We start from the raw sequence: 22,259 nt of genomic DNA, 5'->3' as shown, positions 1-22,259 counted from the left end.
ATACATACATACAGTGGTCACATGGCCTTTACCCAACACAAACCCCCCCAAACACACATACATACAATGGTCACATGATCTTTACCCAACACACACCCACACACACAGTGCCTTTATAAAGATCAGGTCACATGATCTTTATTCTACACACACACACACACACACACACCCTCAAGAGAAAACTTACTAGTTTCCAGTCTCATCCATTTTCTTGTATTTTAAAGTGCAAGGGCAAGAGAAGAGTAAGTATTTCCCTTTTTTATTTTATATGAATTTCCACTGTGATGTGCTACTTTCATGTTTTTAAAATTTAACTTAATCTTCTAAATGTTAACTTTAAAATGACCCAGGAATCATAATTTATAATGTGAAATAAGACAACACCAAACAGACCAGTGCTTTATTTTAACTCAAGACAAACACCAAGAACAAAACCAGTTAGTCCAATGAAAACAAACAGCAATAATAATTTGCCACCGATTGCTGCTGCTAGTATTTTGTCCCAAACCACTGGTTTACTTTTGCCAACCGCAGGTAGAGAGCCAGGCTGACGATAAAGTACTCCTCCGTCTCTTCGATCCACACCAGCTCCATGTGCAGCCTGCCTTCCGAATCTGAGTAGTCCACATAGTATGCCTCCCCCAAGAAATGAGGGCCGTGAGAGGGCCCGGGACAGCATCTCACGCAAACCGGGGAGCTGAAACACCAGAAGGGTTTCCCGTACTCCTCCAAAAGAGTTAAGTCCATTATAGAGCAACTCTACAAAATAAACACAAATATTCATAAGTGGCAAGCAAAACAATCCCAGTTGGACCTGATTTAGTAAACGGTGAGATGAAGCCTCGTCATGAAGGATTATGTGAAAGAGGAGGGAGAAGAGGAAAGAGAACAAAATTACAGGAGGAGGGAACAGCACGTGCAGTGTGTGTGGACTTCCTGACCCTTTAAGTTGATGTTCTGCCTTTCCTGGTCCTCAAGATCTACTGTGATTTCAATGTTCTCATACATGTTTCTGTAAGACTCATCTGAACCCATTTTAAAAAGCCTGGCCTGCGCTCCCAAAGAAATGAAACAATATTCTTTTGTGTATGACAGATCTTTGCCGAAGCTTAAATACCTGTTTACACGTACAATTAATAAAACATCTCATCACAGTAAAGAGCAAGTGGGTCAAGGGAGACGCCTTAGTGATAATAAGGTGGTCTTCATGCTTGGCGACAACGCGGCTCTTGGCCTCGGTCATCACCCCTCACCCCTGTGACGAGGCTTCCATGCTCCTAGGCAGGATAAAGCCAGCTCACTGGGGGCCTCTGCATCCACAGCAGAACCATCCCGTGAAAATCCAGCTCACCCCACAAAATACAGAAGGAGAGGAGTGAGAACCAGGGCGCCCACAGGCACAGGGGTCACAGGAGGAGCCAGACTTTGCAAGAACCACGCTCCTCCGCCACCCCGGACCAACCCCCAGCCACATCAAGCCTCCCGGCTGTGTGGCTGGTTTGTGACAGAGGCAAATTCTGATTTAACTGTTCAAGGAAATATCTGTATGCTGGAACGGAACTGCAATATACTTTAAATGGGTGTATGAGTAAGACGTTTTTGAGTAAATGCGATTTGCCTGGTGCAACCTACAGCTCCACTCTTTCTCCATAAAACAAACAGCCAAAAGGGCTTTGAGGGAACGCATGCGTGGGTGCAATCAACAACGCTCAGAAACGGTGCTGAGTGCCACCCACCCACCTCGCTCAGTGGAAAATAAAAGGCACTCAGTAAGCGTTGGATAAGTCAATCAACTGATGGTCAGTGGTAAGAAGACGTGCACGACTCTTCCGACACCAGATCAATCAATCTAGGACTTTAAAAGCAGCATCACACATACATATCATCAGACACGTTAATGATACAGAGACCAAGTACTTTAAGAAAAAAAATTACCTTTATACAGCCATCAAAACTATTAGTTTTCCAAGAAAGGCCAACTTTTCCAATAAGAGGTAGGTGTTCTGTATTATTTTTAAAACTTATCACACTGAGCTTCATGTATTCATTTTCAAGGCATCCTGGAAAGATTGAAGATTTTTAAAATTACTATATACCAACCAACGCAGGACGACAGGTCAGCCCCCATTTCCCGGGTCAGCCACTATAAAGAAGCCTCGTGGATCTAAGAGCTGGGTTTGGAGATGGAAGGAAAGAGGGACCCCAGCATCTGGCTGAGGTCAGGGCACCAGCATCTGCACCCGCATTCCCAAGACAGAGAAATGAGCGTGTCTCACCAGAGAGACGGACAGACCCCTGGGGTGAACCCAGACAGCACCCTGTCACCATGGAGAGGCCGCTGAGAGATCACCAGGGGTTCCACTGATCTGATAAAACCTAACACCTAAACCTAACCTAAAACCTAAGGAAAGTGGGGAAACAGAGCGGTGGAGCTTAAGAAAACAGGGGCCAAAAAGTGCAGAGAAAGGGCATTAAGTGTGAGGGAGAGAGAGATGTCCAGAGAAAGGAGCGGGGAGAGCAGGTGACCGTGGATACGGTCAGGAAAGGAGCCCCCGCACAGTGTGTCCTCACAAGCGGAGAAACAAGCAGAAATCCCGGGCCATGCAGACCAGCGCTGAGCAGCCTGCGAGCAGCCTGACCGCGGGGGCCGTCACGGTGGGGCTGCATGCACGCCTGGGGCCCGCGGGGCCGCAGACCCTCCTGCACCCACTGTAACGCGTCCTGCTAAGGCTGCATCACCCATGACAGGGTCACGGGCCTTCACTTGCAGAGGCCACACCTGCCCGAGCGTGAGGTGTGAGTCACAGGCCAGCAGCGGGAGGACAGCCAGGAAGAGCACAAGCTCTCTGACCCCACGCCGTTTCATTCACAGGACAAAAGAAAGCCAAAGCTGAGCTGCCGCGGGAGCCAGAGTCCGGTTCTGGGAACTCGGCACAGCGTCCTCACATAGGCAGGACACAGGCTCTGAGCGGAGTGCCGTCGGGCAGTGCGGCTCCAGCTCCGTGGGGCACATCAGCGGCTCCGGTCCAAGGACGGGGCAGCCCAGGTCCCTCCTCGCCGGCTTCTCCAGCGAGGCCTCGGGGGAGGCGAGGCAATGCCATCCTTCCCAGCAGACGTGGCCCTGCTCAGACCCGTGTCACCGCACAGCCACGCGGGGGACTGCCGGCCGGTCCTCGGGCCACAGCAGAAAGTGGACTCCAAGGCACCACAGCCAGTGACAGCTCAGTGGCATCCGTCCAAGTCAGTAAACATGAAATGTCTCCAGGAAGCGAGGACCGCTGCTCGTCCGTCATCACCAGGCATCCCCCCTGGAGACCAGCAAGGACACTGTGGCGTCTTCACGGTCAGCGCTCTCCCCACCGACCCCGGCAAGCGCTTCCGCCTCTGAGACGGAACACGGGGAAGCTCTCCCTCCATGTAAGCGATCTGCACACAGGACGCAGGTGTGACGGTGAGTGTGCGTGAGACGGGTCACGCTTCTGCGTATTTCCTGTACACCAGGCATGAGGTAGGCACTGTGTGCCCAGCAGCTTAAAAGAACAGCCCAGAACAGGACTACTCATCAGACACTGTGCGTCTCTGAGCTCATAGCTGAGAAAGCAGAGAGGTGAACAGCACCCTCCGTGAGGCCACACAGCAGGGAAGCGGCAGAAACGCAACCCAGACCATGTCATGTGTCTACATGACATGTTACGACAGATTAAAATGGATATGAAATCAGGGAAACAGGATCACCCATTGGTTTAAATACTAGCTGAGAATGTATAATGTGGGTTTAGATTCTCAAGAGGCTTTGTTTTCATTTTACTACCAACAGAGTAGAAAGTATGAACGCACAGACCAGACATGCTGGGGAACCAGCTGCAGCCCCCCAACCATGGCTGATCCCCTGGGGTCCCTGCCTGCCACCCCAGCCCTCCTGTGACCGGGGGTGAGTGGCCTGGCTCCTGGCTGGGGCGCATCCCTGCTCGCCTGGGTCAGTCTGAGCAGTAGGTGGGGGCAGAGAAGGGAAAGCTGCCTTGACGGATGGGGCCAGGGGCACAGGCAGTGCTCTGGGGTCAGCTCCTGGTGTGACAGGGTGATGCTCTCACGGGAGAAGCTACAGCTCTCCAGGGAGACTGTGAGCCAACACACCCTCATTAAACTCCTCCGACGCGTAAACCATTCGGAATAAACTCTGTTGTTGGATCCTGTCTAACCTTAACCGGCTAACACATAAAGGCTACCCCCAAACCGCAGAGAAATACAACACAAGGCTCACTACCCTTGGCTTTCAGGACATGTGCTTACAAACACGAGATCTAAGAGTCGTAAGGACTTCATTTCAAACCCTTCCCAGGCATTTACTAGCAGTGTGACCATGGTCAAGCTCCAAGCCGATCAAAAGGAGATTCGAACAGTAAGTACTTTATAAAGCTGTGTGATTAATGGAACTAACAGTAAATAGTAACATTAGAGGATGGGTCATTATAAATGCCACGCTAAGCACTTTTATGTATTATCCCAACAATAATAATCCATCTAAAGAGTTAAGTCTACTGCCAGCCAGAAAGATGCACCATGTTCATGGATTGCAAGACCTGAGACTGTGAGGATGTCCATTTACCCAAATTTGATATACAGGCTTAATACTCTCAATCATAATCCCAGCAGGTGTTTTCTTAAATGTTTTATTTTGTACTGGGGTATGGCTGATTAACAAACACTGTTCTGACAGTCTCAGGTGGACAGCAAAGGAATCCAGCCATACATATACCATCCAGCAGGTATTTAATAACTAATTTATCAATAAAAAATAAGATTTGACAAGCTGATTCTAAAATTCACATGGCAATGCTAAGGGCCTAAAATAGCCACACAATCTTGAAAAAAAAAAATAATTGACTTCAAGAATTACTAAAGAGCTAAAGCAATCAAGACAGTGTGGTATTAATATAAAGATCAATAGATGAACAATGTAGAACAGATGGGTCCAGAAATAGACCAATACTTTTACAAGCAACTGATTTTTTGACAAAAACATCAAAATAATTCAATGAGAAAAGAAAGCCTTTTCACAAATGGTGTAAGAACAACTTTCTATTCATTTTGGAAAATGAAATGAACCTCAACCCTTGCCTCATACTTCATACAAAAATTATTTAAGGATGGTTCACAGACTTAAACCATAATCCAGCTGGAAGAAAGAATATCTCCATAACCTGGTGCTGAAGTTTATTTTCTTAACAGAAAATAATACCATAAAACAAAAAAGAAAAATGAGATTTCATCAAAATGAGAAACTTCTGATCACTAAAATGGTAAAATCACTAAAACCACCAAGAAAATGAGGAGCTTCCCTGGTAGCTTAGTTGGTAAAGAATTCACCTGCGACGCAGGACACCACCTGCAATACAGGAGACCCAGGTTCAATCCCTGGGTCGGGAAGACCCCTGGAGAAGGAAATGGCAACCCAGTCCAGTATTCTTGCCTGGAGAATCCCATGGACAGAGGAAACTGGAGGGCTACAGTCCACAGGGTTATAGAGAGTCAGACTCAACTGAGTGACTAAACCACAACCACCGAGAAAATGAATAAGCAAGCCACAGACTGGGAAAAAATATTTGCATAACATGTATCTGGTAAAGGACTATTACCCAGAATATATAAAAAACTCTAACAATTGAGGAATAAAGAGACAAAATACACAGACACAAGGATTAAAAGACACTCCAAGAACAAGATATACAAATGGATAATGAGCACGTGAAAAAGTGCTTACCATTGTCAGCCATTAGCTAAAATTTAAAAGACTAATAACATCAATGGTTGCCCAGGATATGGAGCAAACAGAACACTCAGACACAGATGATGAGAGTGTAAAATGGTATAACCAGTCTAAAAACTGAAGTTTGGTAACTTCTAATACATAAAAATTTCTTATACATTAAAAAAAAAAATTGTCAACTTTAAATCCATAAATCTGCCCTAAGATTCAACTTTTCAGCCCTAGGTATTTAGCCAAGAGAAATAAAAATGTATGCCCACAAAAAAAAAAAAAAAAAAAAAAAAACTTTCTAAGAATTCTATAGTAGCTTTATTCCTAACAGTCCAAACCAGAAAACAACCCAAATTCCTTCTGTAGCAACAGAAAAACAAGTGAGCAAATTCTGGTGTATTTATTCAATGGAATACAATTTATTAATAAATAGGAATGACGATCACCCTTGCATCACAAAGACGCTATGCTGAGAGTTTGAACACACGAGGACATACTGTACGAGCCCGTTTGTATGACGTCCTAGAACAAGCAAGACTAATCTATCATTAAAAAAAGAAAAATGTATATGGGAGTTCTTGAACTATTCCTGTAATTTCCTCTAAGTTGGAAAGTAGAGGGGAAAGTTACAGAAAATGAGGCACTCAAGGGTTAGCTGTTACCTTGATCAGTGTTCCTCCAAAGGCCTGCCCCTCTGCATACGCACCAGCCCTGCTTCTCCCATCCAACCTGTAACTCCGGGCAGGGCCCACTTGAGTCCTCGCTTCCTCATCCCCCAGTGCCTTAGGGAGCTTACCAGTCACCTCTGCGGCTGACAGCACCCTTCTAACTGCGTTCATCTCTTCCTTTCCTAAACCCCTGTGTGTTAGCCACTCAGTCATGTCCAGCTCTTTAGAGTGGGTTGCCATTTCCTTTTCCAGGGGATCTTCCCAACCGAGGGACTGAACCCGGCTCTCCAGCATTGAACCCGGCTCTCCAGCATTGCAGGCAGATTCTTTACCATCTGAGCCTCCAGGAGAGCCCTATACTCTTGAACATTTAAAGATACTGGACTATTGATCTCTTTCCTGAAATAACCTAGTCTCTAGGAATAAAGGTCAGGTCTTCTGTGGCATATTAATGACACTACTATTAACAGTTCTCATTTCTCAGCTATGATTAGAGTTCATTTTTTGCATCATAAACAGAACACAGAAAAAGCGGGAAGTAAAGACAGTGGGGAGGAGAGACCAGTGATTTTTTTCCTAAAGCAAAAAACACAGAATGTGGGGGTTCAGTTAGATTAGAACTGCCTGAGGCAAGGACGGCAGAGCACAGGTTAACTAAACAGATAAACTGAACAAGACAGAACCCTTGATCACCATCTGGAGACCAGCTCAGGAGCACAAATAAATGGAACGGAAGCAACTCTCAGGTGTCTGTGCAAGTTTTGGATAAAGAGAGAGGGAGACCCCATAAACCTAGAAATACATGCCACAGAGTGTTAACAATTTACAGCTGCGGAGACCTGATGCTATAAAGTAGTAATTAGGAACAACTCTAATGATCAAACAACAATGGCACTAATTCTTAAGGTGAGAAAATCTCCTAGCAGCTGTCTAAAGTAAATCTCCCCTGGAATACACACGGCTTTGCTATTTTTCTTAGATAATTATCTTCAGATAATCTTCAGACATGTCTATTATTTCAAACCCCTGATGTACATAAAATGTAAATAGCTAAATGCAGTTACAGACCAGGTCCCTGAACATGAAGAAAAAAATCTGACAGACCCAGTGGACATGTATTTGTGATTTTCTCTAAGGAACTTCTGGGCATTCATGAAGTTAGAATCTCAAACAGAAGTAAAGAGGCCAGAAATGTAAAAGAGGAGGAAAAGGGCTCATGTAAGTCTTCCCAGGTGGCTCAGTGGTAAAGAATCCACCTGCCAATGCAGGAGACGTGGGTTCTGTCGCTGAGTCAGGAAGATCCCCTGGAGGAGGAAATGGCAACCCACCCCAGTATTCTTGCCTGGGAAATTCCACGAACAGAGGAGCCTGGTGGGCTACAGTCCATGGGGTTGTAAAGAGTCGGACACGACTGAGCAACTAAACAATGATAAATAGTTTCAGAACCTCAAGGCTCCTTCACACAGGTCCTGGGTCCCCAGGCTGGGGCAGATAGGGGCCAGGGGACAGGCTCGCCAGCTTCAGGGGCCACAACCTGTACATCTGCAGAGGACCCTCCTGGTTTAATGTCACCATTCTGAATTGAATAATTTTCTCACAAGGAGCCTCAAAGTTTCATTTTACACAGGGCCCCACAAATCACATCGCCCGTCCTGCGTCAGGGAAAAGACCACTGACTCCCAACGAGCCGTGACGTACACTACATGGAGGTCTATGTCCTACTGCCGAGTGGACAGCAGTCTGTAGTGCTGACTTGTCCATAATGGGCCACCGAATGTGCAAAACAGGGAAAAGGTAACCATCACCACTGACAAAGATGCTATGAAAATTATCTGCTGTAATTTTTCTAGATAATCACCACCTAGAAAATACTAAACAATTTCTAATGCCTTCCTGTTACCATAAATGTATAGACAGGATAATTCGACCTAGAAACACAGAAAGTAATTAGTATTAAGGAACAGAGGAAACAAAATACTATCTATTTTTGGAATCACAACCAATAAAAATGGGGTAACATACTATATAAGAAACATATCTCAAACAAACCATAAAAAATTTAAAGTAGAATTTCTTAAAAAGAGGTTATCTGGGCTAAACAGTTTCTGCACCTCAAAAGATGAACAACCCTACACTTTTGCAGAGTAAAAGTTTCTCAGGCCCATAACTTCTTTCAGATCCCTCACTGTTTTCTACTGAGCCTTACAGAGTACTGCACCATTAATTATTTAATCAGCATTTTAATGAAAAGCACATCACAAAATCTCCAAAGGATATAAAACGAATCTAGTAACAGATAATGGAAATATAACCTAAAGAGTATTCACTCACAATGACACAAAAATGAGTTGAAAAAAGTCAAAGACCTATGTAACAAACATTTCTCCTAAGGAGAGGGAAGAAAACTTAACAGAAAGTCCAGAGCCCTGAATGAAACCACATCAATTCCTTCCAAATCAATGTACACATTCAATACAAATCTGATCAAAATCCAAATAAGACACTTAAAATCTGGCCAAGTGATTACTTTAAATACATCTAAAACAATAAATGGATGGAAATAACTGAGATGTTTTCGATAAAAGTTCTTTGGTAAGAAACAGGACGCTGGGGGAGGGACACATTTTCATAACAAAATCCACAAGTAAAGCTGGACAAACTTCCTGCCCGGTAGAGTCACAGGGAGAAGGGGCCGGCCCACAGCAGAGAAAGAGCCTCACGGGAAGGCAGGGAACTGCAGGCTGCCTGTGATCACGTTCCCAGCCCGGGATTGAACCCAGGTCTTTCACATTGCAGGCGAATTCTTTACCGGGCTGAGATTTGAGGGAAGCCTTGGGTTTACAAAACGAAGGGAGATAATCGAAAGGGAACATAGGTGAATGTTCGCCTGGCCTTGCCACGTGGGTGCTTTTTACTTGTAAAAATCTTGGAAGAAACAACAGTCCTTTTTTTTAAAGGACTTTTTTCTAAAGGACTGATGATATACAATGAAAAATTTTGAGTGGGACCTTCCCTGGTGGTCCAGTAGCTAAGACTCCACACTCCCAGTGCAGGAAGCCATGATTTGATCCCTGGTGGGGGGGTCTAGACCCTACATGCTGCAACGCAAGATTCCTCATGCCACATTTAAGACCTGGCAAAATAAATAAATATTTAAAAAAAAAAAAACTTAGTGAGGGGGAGATCCAAAGCAACATGTACAAAACTTAAAAGGCAAAAGACAAAATGTTGAAAATATTTGCAACCAATATAACTCATATAGATCTAGTAAACACTTAAAACAGTGGAACCAATTAAACACAAACAACTGGAAATTTAGTTAGGAAAGAAACACAAAAACCAGACAGCACTGACATACCCTCCTCTCCTGGGACACTCCTCACTTCCTCTCTCAACTTGCCACAGGTCACACACCCGTGACAGGTGCCCCTGCAGCCTCAACAGCTGAGGTGCCCTGAAACAGCCCACCTGACAGTGCTTCAGTAACCGCCAAACTCAGCTACAGTCCACGGGCTTTTTAAACAATCAACCTAACATTCAATGTTTGCACACTTAAAACAATCAGATGTCATTTTCACCTCTCAAATTACCAAACGTTTTTCAAAATAATGCTCATGATAGTAGCGGTGTAATCATGGAAAAGGAGACCTAAACGCCCAACAGAAGGAGCATAGGTCAATAAAGCATGATAAAACCAAACAACAGGTTGTCATAAACTTCCCAAAGTCTAATTTTTCAAAGGCTATTTAGTGATGTGGGGGAAAAGCAGGCACTGCTCCCACAATGTGGTCCACAAATATAAACACAGCTAGAGATTTGAAAATGAACCAAAAGAGAAACAAGGGTTGTCCTTGGGCGATTTTTGTTTGCTTCTTTACAAATGTCCACATATTCAGAATTTTCAAATCCCATAAAAGGAAAAAGCCATTAATTTTTAAATGCATTTTTGTAACAACTCAAATGACACCAGCAGCATACTTTGTTATTTAAAAATTCTTTTCCTCTGCCTCTTTACCATCACTCTCCCTGTCAACACTGATAATAAGTCTCAACACTGATAATAAGTCTCAACACTGATAATAAGTCTCAACACGCTGTACTGTGCAAAATCTTTTTCCTCCAGCTTCTGAAAATTGGTAATAATTAGCTTGATACTAAGATCAAAAAATACACATTCTTTCATACTTCACACTGCTGAACGTGCTCCTTTTCAGGGTCCATTTACATTTCAAAGACACGACTGGACCGCTTCCTGTCTGCTCCTCCGGTGGGTGAACTGCACTGGCATCCTGAGACAAGACTACCCTTAGAAAGCCTGCCGGCCTTTGGCTGAGGTCTGGAGACGGGTTTCAGGAGGATTCCCACCTCACCATTCCTCTCTGACTGAGCAGACAACGTGATCCATGCTGAACACCTTTCCTCCTGGGAGTCTGGAATGTGGGTGAGGCTGGCAGAGGGTGCCCACATGGCCAGCCCCAGTAAGAGCCCTGGGTGCTGAGGCTCCAACACGCTTCTCAGGCAGACAGCACTCGGCAGGTGCCGTCACAATCCTATGTGACTGCACGGCCTTGGGGAGGGGAGCGGGGCTGAGTTTCCCTGGGCACATTATGACTTCTGTACTTTTACAGCTGTGGGTACATGGTTGGCACTGGGTCCCCAAGACCCAGAGGACCTACTGGGAGGACTCACAGAACTAAGGGCGTAGCTGTCATTTTAATGGCTAAGATTTTCTACCGCGAGGATACAGAGCAAAGTCAGGAGAGGAGAAAAACCTCAAGGATCTGGAGGAAGGAGGTGCGAGCTGCCCAAGGTCTTGCCGCTCCCTGCAGGCTGCCTCCGAAGTCAGGCCAGGCTGCTCAGCGCCCTGCAATTCTAGGGCCGTGAGGATAAAACATTTACCCTTGACGGGGGCACTGTGCTGTCATCCCCTCACGCAATGACAGAGCTGGAATTGACTAAATATACCACCTGGAACCACAAGCACATTTCTCACAAACCTAGAGGACGTGTGGGTTTGTACTCTGGTAAAGAGGGATGACGACTCTGATGGCAACAGCACCCTCTGCTGGTCCACATCGCGGAACCACAGGCAGAGGAAACATGCAAGAGTGTCGTGTGAAGCCTTATGGGGAAAACGTCCCTTACGGTGAAAACAACAGATGAAAGGCAAATTGAATTGCTCCCATCGCAGGCTGCCATTCTCCTTTACTCAGCCTCCTTCATGACCTAACAATCATCTCACCTTCTCAGGGTACGTCAGCGTTCCAGCAGAGAAGGGCCCCCACCTGACACCCTTGCGAGCCCATCGCCTTGAAAAGACAGTCACACGCAGGAGAAAGCACGTCGCTGCAAAGTACCGCATACAGGAGACAGCAGCCAAGTGCTCGAGACCCTGGGCCCCGCAGTCAGCCCGGGGCGCAGCCGGGGCACCCCAAGCACACGCTTCAGCCGCTCGAGCAGTGACCCGGGAGTGGGCGCAGTGACCCGTGAGTGGGCGCAGTGCCCAGCCCCCAGGCTCACCGTGAAGACTCACACAGGCACGACTCGGGCCCGCCCAGGCTCTCTGCCACCCTCATCCTGGCCTCCTCACAATCAAGGGCACAGCTCAGGCATGAGGGGCGCAGAGTGTGGTCAGCAGGACGCGGTGCTCCCCGAGAACAAGGAGCAGGGGGTCCTCTCCTCTGAAGTCCTAGCAGCCCCCCCGACACGGGCCTGGGCCCAGCCCCTGGAGAAGAGAGATTGTGTCAGGCTGGGATGGCGGGACGCGAAGGGCACCCAAGGGCCCAGGGCTGGAGCCCTGAAGTGCGAGACCAGGCCCTCTACAGCAGCAGCCCCGGGCATGCACACGGTGCCCTGGGAACAGGTGCGCATGTTAGCAGCCCCGCAACAGTGCGCCCCAGGGAAAGGGGCGAGACTTCATTCTCTCCTTTAAATAACAGAATCAAGGTAAATGGGTGGACGGACAGAGAAACTACTTTGGGCTCAATGAAAAGCAGAAAAAAAGGCAGGTGGGCTGTTTCTGGGCAGAGCAATTTCAAGTCCAGAATGGATCATTCTTTAGATCACCTTTCAATTCCTTCCAACCTCAAGACTCCAAGATTCTGGGCACAAAGGGAACTGGGGGCGGGGGCGGGGGGGTGTTGGGGAGAAAATCTGAAAGTTAAACAACCTAAGGAGTCAACTCAAAAAGCTAGGAAAAGATCAAAATAAAGCCCAAAACAGATGATTTCTAGGAAATTATACCAATCTTAAAACTGATTCAATTAAAAGTAGAAAATCTGCTTATAACTGAAAAAGAAACAAATTTAAAACATAAAAAACTGAAAACTATAGTTTGAGTTTAAATGGAAAATACTAGAAACCAAATAACTAAAACTAGTATTTTAAATAAGCACATATATGAGAACAGGAGCTTGTCTTAGGGACTCTAGGATGTTAACTTTCCCATAGAAGATGTATTTATGAAATTTACTATGTTAATAGTGTAAAGGAGAAGAAATCATCAATAGTTACCCAAAGCTATTTCATAACATTTAATAATTATTCCTGATTTTTGTAAAAAATCCAACAAATCCAGGAATAGAAAGAAACTCAAGAGGACATATAACAAAAACCTAGAAGAAATGTATTTAGTGACAATATATTTTATTAACTTAATTCCCCATTAAGTTGGAAATACTCTCACAAAGGGGAATTTGCCAGTATCTTTCAATATTACATTTTCAATGTACTCTTTGAGCTAGCAATCCTATTTCTAAGAAAGTCTCCCAAAGACAAGCTGACAAGACGTGAAGTGATATGTGAACAAGCCTATTCACTTTATATTCACTAAACCACTATCTATAACAGCAAAGGCTGGAAACCACAGAAAAAGACATGAACAAGTGAAAGCCGCTCGGTCGTGTCCGATTCTTTGCAAGCCCTTGGGCTATACAGTCCATGGGACTCTCCAGGCCAGAATACTGGAGTGGGTAGCCTTTCCCTTCTCTAGGGGATCTTCCCAACCCAGGGATAGGACTCAAGTCTTCCGCATTGCAGGCATATTCTTTACCAGCTGAGCTACAAGGGATGCCCAAGAATACTGGAGTGGGTAGCCTATCCCTTCTCCAACAGATCTTCCTGACCCAGGAATTGAACCAGGGTCTCCTGCATTGTAGGCGGATTCTTTACCAACTGAGCTACTGGGGAAGGAAACAAAGAGAAAGACCTGTATCTTACTCTAAAAACTAATCTTCAGAATAACTTATTAATTGGAAAAAATGAAGTAACTTCAAAGGGAGTCTAGTATGTCTCATTTTTAAAAACTGGGAGAAATATGCGTATATTAATATATAGCATTATGTATTCAAAATGAAACACTGAAAGAAGAAACTTTAGACTAACATGAAGGATTCCCTTTGGAGGGAGGGAAAGAACAGAAGTGAAGAAACATGGCAGAAGTAAACGTCTCTGAACTACACTGTTTTATAACTTCAACTTTGGACCATGTAAATGTGGTATGTAATTTCTTAATGCAAAAACAGAAGCAAAGCAATCCTGAAAAATAAGTCAACTGAAACAAATCACCTTAACTGTGTATCAAGGTGATAGCATAACCACACAAAGCAGAATTATTTTAGGTGACCTAACTTTTTCTAATGTGATATATATATCTTAAGTACATAAAAAGCCACAAGGAAAATCTTAATTAAAATAACATGTAATGTGTGCTTAGTCAGTCATGTCCAACTCTTGCAACCCCATAGACTGTAACCTACCAGGCTCCTCTGTCCATGGGATTACTCCAGGCAAGAATACTGGAGTGGGTTGCCATTTCCTTCCCCAGGAATCAAACCCCCACCCGGGAATCAAACCCAGATCTCCTGCATTGCAGGCAGATTCTTTACTGACTGAGCTACAACGGAAGCCCTAACATGCAATAGGTTATTACTAGTAATATCAGTATGGGGGGGGGTTGAAATTTTATATATTTTGATGTTGTTTGGAACAAAGACTTTCAGCATTAGAAAATAAATACAAGTATATAAAAATGATAGGTGAATTAAAAACCCCAAGATCTTTACTTTAAATGAATGCATAATTTATTTCTACATATTATAAAGTCTACAAACCTCACAGCTCTGCCCAGTGAAAACCCTAGAAGAGATGAAAACCCAAGAGCAACAGGTGTCCTTAGGCTATAGATTATTATCTCTAAATGCCACAGTCTATAGTGAAAAATAAACGGAAACAGAGGTCCTGGGGAAATGGCCAAGACCAGGTCTGGGTGGGAAACAGACAAAGTGAGATTGAAACGTCTCATCCTTTGGGAACACAAGCAAGTTACCAAAGAGGACTAGCGTCATGTCAGAAGAAGAGAAGCAGATGACCCATGACAGGACAGTCTGAACATCACAATAATAATAAAACAATGGCTTCAAATGGACCAAAATAAATAACCTCTGCTCTTTCAATCCATGAATTAACAATAATACCTCCCTTGAGAAGGAAATGGCAACCCTGTCCAGTATTCTTACCTGGAAAACCATGGACAGAGAAGCATGGTGGGCTACAGTCCATGGGGTCACAAAGAGTCAGATAGGACTGAGCAACTGAGCACAGAAAACTTATAAGTCATCTTCAAAGACGATTATAGCATAAATTACTATGCTGTATGTAAATCAAGAAAGAATCAAGCATGTATCATGCCTTTCCTCTATTAATTATATTTCATGGTAACTTAACAATTGACAAAAGAAAACCCGTCTTTATCAAATGCTAATAATAGATGAAGAAGGAATGATACAATTAAGGGATCATCCTTTTATAATCTCTAATAAAATAATGGACCAGGCTTCCCTGGTGGCTAGGTCAGTAAAGAATCTGCCTGCAATGCAGGAGACTTACATGCAGGGCAGAAGACCAGCTTCAGTCCCTAGGTGGGGAAGATCCCCTGGAGAAGGAAATGGCAACCCACTCCAGTATTCTTGCCTGGAAAATCCCATGGACAGAGGAGCCTGGTGGGCTACAGTCCACAGGGTCGCAAGAATGGGAAATGACTTAGTGACTAAACCACCAATAAAATAATGGATTTAAGTACCCATCATCTGGTAAACATTCATGGAGAAATTTACAACAGAAGAAGCAGGGTTGTTCTTCTGTTGATGAACCCACCCATCAATGAACCCACTCACTGATGAACTCACTCATCAATCTTTATATTTAGACAGATTACTTGCAAGACACAAAACACCAAAGCTCACAGAAGCAGCAGATAACCTAAACAGCCCAACATCGATAAAGGAAATTGACAGTGTAGCTAAAAACCTTCCCACAGAGCAAGCTCCAGGACTTGATGGCTTCAAAGGTGAATTCCACCAACCACTTAAGAAAAAACTACTGCCAATTCTATCCAAAATCCTCCCTAAAATTCAAGAGTTGGGAACATTTCCCAACTCATTCTATGAGATCAGCAGTCACCTGAGACCAAAACCACACAAAGACATTACAAAACAATTGGAAGATATAGCAGACACGACAAAGGAAATAGTTACTAAAAATCTTAAGAAATGTGCAAAATGAGTATGAAGAAAATTCTGATACATTCCAAAAGACATAAAAGTATTTTTGAACAAACTGAAAGACATTCCACATACTTGGGAGGGACAAATAGACAACAAAGATGTCAGTTCACCCTAGGTTAACATATACATTCTTCATAAGTGTAATGAAAGTGCCAACACCCACAGGAAAGCCTAGAAATCTTCTTGAGACAAATGCAAAGATGACTCAGAGAAGAAGGAAGTGTATGAACAGGCAGAGAAGCCTACCTGAAGTAGATTCCAGTGACCAAATTGGGGACAAGTTTAGCTTCACAAAGAATAATGTCTGTAACTGATTATAAATTATTGAGTGCATAAAAAGCCAAGAGTCCAAAGTGACAATAAACAAGAAAAACAGGAGAGAGTGTCCTCAAAACTGTTTCTACCATAGCAGGTGATAAATACATCAATTTTGTAATCTGCAAATTGGTGGTTAAAAGAGAAAGGTTAAAGCATTTACCCTGCCATTACAGGAAGTCACCCATTTAATGAGGGGAAAAGTTCTCTACAAGAGCTCAGCTAATAAATGCCGACAGAATGACGTGATTTTCTAAACTACAAAAAGATGATGTAGGCAGGGAGTATTGCTAACGTGCTGCTAAACTGCTTCAGTTGTATCCAACTCTTTGTGACCCCATGGACTGTAGCCCACCAGGCTCCTCTGTCCATGGGATTTTCCAGCCAAGAATCCTGGAGTGGGTTGCTGTTCCCTCCTCCAGGAGATCTTTCTGACCCAGGGATCAAACCCAAGCCTCTCATGTCTCCTGTACTGGGGGATGGGTTCTTAACCACTAGCGCCACCTGGGACGCCCAGGCAGGGAGTATTAATGGATGTCAAATCCATTAGGTGAAAGCATTTGGGGGAATAGAACATTCAGAAAAGAAGTATATAATTTCCCCCTTACCACCAGTGTGAAACTTGAGTCTATGCAAGTCTCTACACCTAAGTTCAAATTTACAGGATACAAGGAAGGACACCAGGTGGGAACCATGAGAACCAGGGCAGGAGTCTGCGTCACCCCACCCGGGGGGTGACGCCCCCTGCCTCCTGTCCACCCCGTCTAGGCTCCTTTGCCCTCACCCTGGGCACGCCCCACACGGGCCCTGTGGGGGCCATCCACCCCATTCACCACACTCTTTTGAGAAGGAAGAAGTCGGGGTGGGAGAGGGGACAGTGGTCAGGCAAAGCACGAGGTACCAGTGGAAAGGGCGAGCAGAGAATATTCCAGAAGGTAGAGAAGGGGGACGGGAAGATGGAGCCAGAGCCAGCAACTGGAGAGGGTAGGGCTGACCCGGAAGCCCCACAGCCTGCGATAAGGGGTCTGTGGAGGGAGAGGGCGCGGAGGGCCAGGAAGGACACGGGTCCATGGTCACTCAGGGGCCTTCCTTAACTCTCATATAAAAAGTGGTTCCCTCGCCTCTCCAGTCTTTGAATTTCACACCGAAACAAAAACTCAAACTCACTGAGCTTCACCTTTGTTGGCGGAGAGGTTGCAGAAGGAGCCGCAGAGGCAGGACACGCCGCCGTTGTGCATGTCCACGTGGAGCCGGTAGCCGTGCAGTCCTCGCTCGGGGCTGTCGTCCGAGACGGGCGCGTGAGGCGGCGGCTCGTAGGGGCTGAGGGGCAGAACACACGCGCGAGTCTGTTAGCCCAGAGGAGGAGCTCCACGGGAAAGGCTCCCGAAAAACGAGCACCCCTCCAAGACGCCAGCTGCCGCCCGCCCTCTGCGGGTTCCGACAGGGTTCAATACCACTGGCTCAGAAGGACGGACGTGTTCCTCTTCTCAACTTCTGTACAAACGGGCAAAAGTTGCATGTTCCCTGGGCACCCCCAGACCGCCAGGACGCAACGTGGTTGGGAGCCGCCCGGACAGCAGCTCTGCTCCGGGTCGTCCCGGCACTCAGAGGGCTGACTGTGTGGCAGGTAGACGCACCGGACAACAGACCAGCAGCGCAGGGACCCCCGGGAGGAGACCCAGAGCTACGCTGAATGAGCCTTCAGCCAGGAAGAAACACGCTAGCAGCTAACGTGCGGAACGGCGCCGCACTTGGGAGCTTTCCAGGTCGGTACGCGGGTGCCCTGGCCCCGGGCGGTGAGAGGAGCCGAGGAACGGACAGCACAGCCCACGCCTGGAGCTCAGACCCCAGGGGCCAGGGGCTGCCTGCCGTGGCAATACGCGCACGCGGAGCAGCGCCAGGAGCGGGCGGCGTCTCAGAGCGCCCGAACCTCGCACTGCAAGGCGCTGCCCTGGTCTAGAGACCGCATCCCACACGGCGCGCCAGCCCGAGCCCTAGAGAGTGCAGCAGAGGCTACTCGCAGGTAACCCAGTAACCGTTGGCAAAAGCTGCATGATTATGCCCGTCAGCTTGCGGCTACTGATTAAAAACAGGGTATCTTCGCAGCTCTTCTCAGAATGTTAGGACGGTTTCACCTCAGACTCCCTTATGCTGACTGTACAAAACTGCACGGTGATACATACACAACAGGCGACCCCAGCATGCTCCTCTCCACCAGGAGGTGCAGATGCAGGTTTGCCATAACGAACGCCAGCTCCTCCTCCCTCTGCAAAGGCAATTAAAAGAAAACGTGTGTCAGTGGAAATATTTTCATTGTTTACAGGGTCGCTGTTTTTGATCTCAGCACCGGCATCTCACAGAGAGATGTGGTGTCTCAGCGTCCGAGACCCCGTGGTGCTAATTCACCATCACCATCTGATAAGACTTAAGACATCACAGTGAGGGCACGACCACGAGGCACCCGAGACACACAGCGCGTGGAGCCAAAAGCATTAACACCCTGCACCCGTGAAACATCAGAGTGCCCTGTGACGTATGGTGACTGTGAGAATATACACTGTTAATTCCAGGTCGTTTCGGAGGCTTTTCACAGATAAAGAGACCTCCACCATCGGGTCAGCCAGAGTCCTGGCACCTGTGTGGCCAACCCAGGTGGACCGACTCACAAGCCCAGAGCAAGCCATGTGCGGCATGGTCCACAGTCACCATGCGCGGAGGGAGGGAGTGAGGAAGAGCAGAGGCCACGGCGGGATGAGGGGAGAGGAGGTCTGGAGGCTGGCGTGGGGGCCCGGGCTCTGCCTAGTCATCGGGGACACGTGTGAACCATTCTCACAATCAGCTTGTTCATAGGCCGCAGCCACAGGGGCAAGCCGGCCTGGCCGCGTGGGGAACAGGACACTGTCGCCCCTCACTGCCACAACCGCCCAGGGGATGAGGAGGAGCTGGCAGGCTGGAAAGGAAACGCCTGGGGGCTGCTCCCCTGCCACAAGCAGACACACCGGTGAGCCCCCGGGGTGAAACGGGCAGGAAGAAGCTTCGGCAGAGCGGCAGGCAGGAGCATGGACTGCCTGGAGGGGAGAGGACGTCCTGGGAAATCACAGGGAGATGGGAACCCAGCAGGCGGGCAGGAAGGGTTTGTACCTCGGGCGCGGGCAGCAGTGGGACCTGGGCGGGAAGGTGAAGGCGTGAGGGGGCAGCAGGAACGGGACCCACCCTCTGCCCCACACGCGAGGGGAGCGACTGGGGTGTGGACGGGAGGCCTCGGGGCGGGTGCGCGCTGGGCTCACCTTCCAGAGCCCCACCACGAGGCCGGGGGGCAGGCAGAAGACCCGTGTCAGCCTGTCGCCGCCCACTGCGCTGGACTCACTCAGCTGGCTCAGCTGGTACTTGGTGATCAGAGAATGCCATCGGGGCCTTTGAACGTCATGCCAAAGCAAGCAGAGAGGAACATGAGCTCTGGCTGGCCTGTGCTGCCCACGCTCTTCAGTGCGTCTAGAGAGACTTCTAGGAACATCTAACCATGCACAGGTAGCTCATAGGGAGAGACAACCTGCATAAATAAAAAGCAAACCAGGTAAACCCAGAGTTCTCCCCAGCCCCTGCCCTCGCTGCAGTGAGCGGCACCATCGCCCAGGGGCAAGAGGAGGGCCGTCCTCATAAGCCTGGACACCACCGCCATCAGGAGCAGAGTCCCAAAGCACGGCCCTCGATAACGCAGAAGATGAAATCCCTTAAGTGACAAAAAAGGAGCGGTCCACTGGTCTACCTGAAAACAGAGTCACCTCTTCAAGTTATCATCAAGAACAACTCAGAAACAGTGGAAATTGTTAACATCAGAAAATAAATTTAAACCAAAATCACAAGGGTTTTCATGAACGAGAAGCAGCGTGAACTCTGTTACGATTCAGAATCTGAGAGTAAGTAACTCCTATGTGCAAGAGAACACAGCTCAGCGCTACTGCCCACAGATCAACAGAAGGATCTTTTGATCCCCCTGCTCCATCGCTGCGGACAGAGGTGTCTGTCATTCCCGGAGGCAATTCAGGAAACCGGGAGGGAGAGGAGGACTCGGTGGCCGGTTAACACAGCTCAGCTCCAATCAGAGGGAACTCTCTAAGGAGAGGGGGGCCCCGGGGGCCCCTCCAGCACCTAAGACACACGCCAGCTGGTCACGGGTGTTCAGATGTCCGTTAGGCAGAAGCACGTAAAAACCACGGTGTTCCACCATGCACTCTTTGAAATCGAGGGGCTCTAAGTGTGGAAACCAGACCCCTCCATGGCTACCTGACCAGCCGAGCCCCTCATCCAGCTTCTTGTGCTAAGAACCACACAGGTTAGGTGAGCGTGAGTGTGAGGCAAGGATCTAAAAATACACCGAGCATGGGACGAATACCCTGGGGGAAGCTGAACACCAGGCTGGAGACCGAGTGTAGAATTAGGAGAACCAGAGCTGAACGCTTAGCTCCAACCCTGCACGCTGTCTCAGCGTGACTTCACTGGTGTCCGGGGAGGGAGGGCAGGCAGGAGATGACACAAGAGCCCCTCCCTAGAGCACGCGGCACCGCGAGGGGCTCGGGGGCGGCAGCCACTGCGATGATGTCACCAACATGGATGCAAGTGGGTGGGGCTGGGAAAACACCCCGAAAGGAGCCTGACGCCCCAGCCCTCAGACCACGGCTCCAGACCAGTTTGATGGACACCTCAGAGGCCATGCCAGTCCCCGTTGGCCTTGGCCTTACAATTCACCCTGACACAGAAACTAAGGCTGACGGTGACCCAACATTTCTCAGAAGTCCGGGAGGCAGAGCATCCCCTGAAGAACACCAGAGACACAGACAGCATAACCCGTCCGACTAGGAAGGCACGTGTTACAGGGATGTGCAAACTGGAAATCACATAAACAAGGCTTTCATTGTTTTAAAAAAAATCCTCATAGAGGAAACAAAATAAAAATCACCATGTCTCTCCTTTGCTGTCACACAGATGCAGAAGGGTTTTCATTTCTGCACCATGGATGCATCTGCTCACAAACCTACAATAAAAGAGTCGATCGAAACAGACTCCTGAGAAGCACTTTCAGTTTGCTCAGCATCCTGGATCAAATAAATGCCGGCTGAAGTTCAGTGAGTTTTAATGGAAATAAATTACATTAAATGAATTTTCACAGTGAGTGCTAGCTTTCTGTCACTGTGCAGTATCAGGTATTCCTGACTTGGATAACAATTTCAGGAACATCATATCTTTGAGTGAGTTTACAATTCAACACCACCCATTTATGAACTTTCAGGAGCGTTTTACTTTGATGCACACTGTTCTGTCCTTGTCCCTATAACCATAATCTCATGATGTGCCAGTACGTACTGTTCAGTCACACGGGTACAGAGGCTGCAGACTCACTCTCTGAAAACAATTTCACGGTGCGTAAAACCTAAACAGGGCAGTAGAAAAATCTGGGGTCCACAATGATACCAGGTAGAATTTCAGAGATTCATGCAGATAAAGGTACCATTCCAAAAAAGTAGCTGTTCCCAAACTATCTTTAGTTAATATAGCCAAGGGAAGTGATGCCCATGTTTTCCTTCACAGTAGTAAGAATATTTTTGGAATACAATAAAACCTGGACTCACTAGCACTAGGAATACGACACCCCCACGGTCACAGCACGACAACCGGACCAGAGATCACTGGAACAGCCCTCAGAGAGCCAGCGCCGGAGGCAGGACCACAGACAAGCGGCTCGGCCACAAACTGCAGAATCGTGTCTGCATCCAGGGACACCTGGAAAGAAGGCGGTTCTACTGAGCAGAAGGCAGATGCTGCAGTGAGATTTCAACACCTCCCTTGGCAGGGGCTGGAAGCGGAGCCCGTGGTGGGGCTGCAGCTCGAAGGGCAGTGAGAACAACGCACTGCGAGGTCAGAGGGGCTGGGGGCGTGAGAGAAACCGATGCCAGAGAA

The 22,259-nt window shown here is 47.3% G+C and overlaps 1 protein-coding gene across 1 annotated transcript in view; it reads right to left on the bottom strand.

The window, feature by feature from the left end:
- Positions 1 to 386: 386 nt before the first annotated feature.
- The window catches only part of FBXO15 (F-box protein 15), a 37,317-nt gene continuing 15,444 nt past the window's right edge, over positions 387 to 22,259 (bottom strand). The window contains exons 6-10 of the mRNA XM_043444111.1: positions 19,592 to 19,718; positions 18,488 to 18,570; positions 17,482 to 17,624; positions 1,936 to 2,060; positions 387 to 759 (exon numbers count right to left, since the gene is read on the bottom strand). Of these exons, the coding sequence (XP_043300046.1) occupies positions 490 to 759; positions 1,936 to 2,060; positions 17,482 to 17,624; positions 18,488 to 18,570; positions 19,592 to 19,718 (748 nt within the window). The 3' untranslated portion in view covers positions 387 to 489. The remainder of the gene's footprint in view (positions 760 to 1,935; positions 2,061 to 17,481; positions 17,625 to 18,487; positions 18,571 to 19,591; positions 19,719 to 22,259) is intronic.

This window comes from Cervus canadensis, chromosome 23 (assembly GCF_019320065.1).
Source record: "Cervus canadensis isolate Bull #8, Minnesota chromosome 23, ASM1932006v1, whole genome shotgun sequence".
NCBI classification, from domain to species: Eukaryota; Metazoa; Chordata; class Mammalia; order Artiodactyla; family Cervidae; genus Cervus; species Cervus canadensis.
The sequence above is the reverse complement of the archived record's forward strand: the minus strand, read 5'-3'. Positions and strand labels throughout refer to the sequence as shown.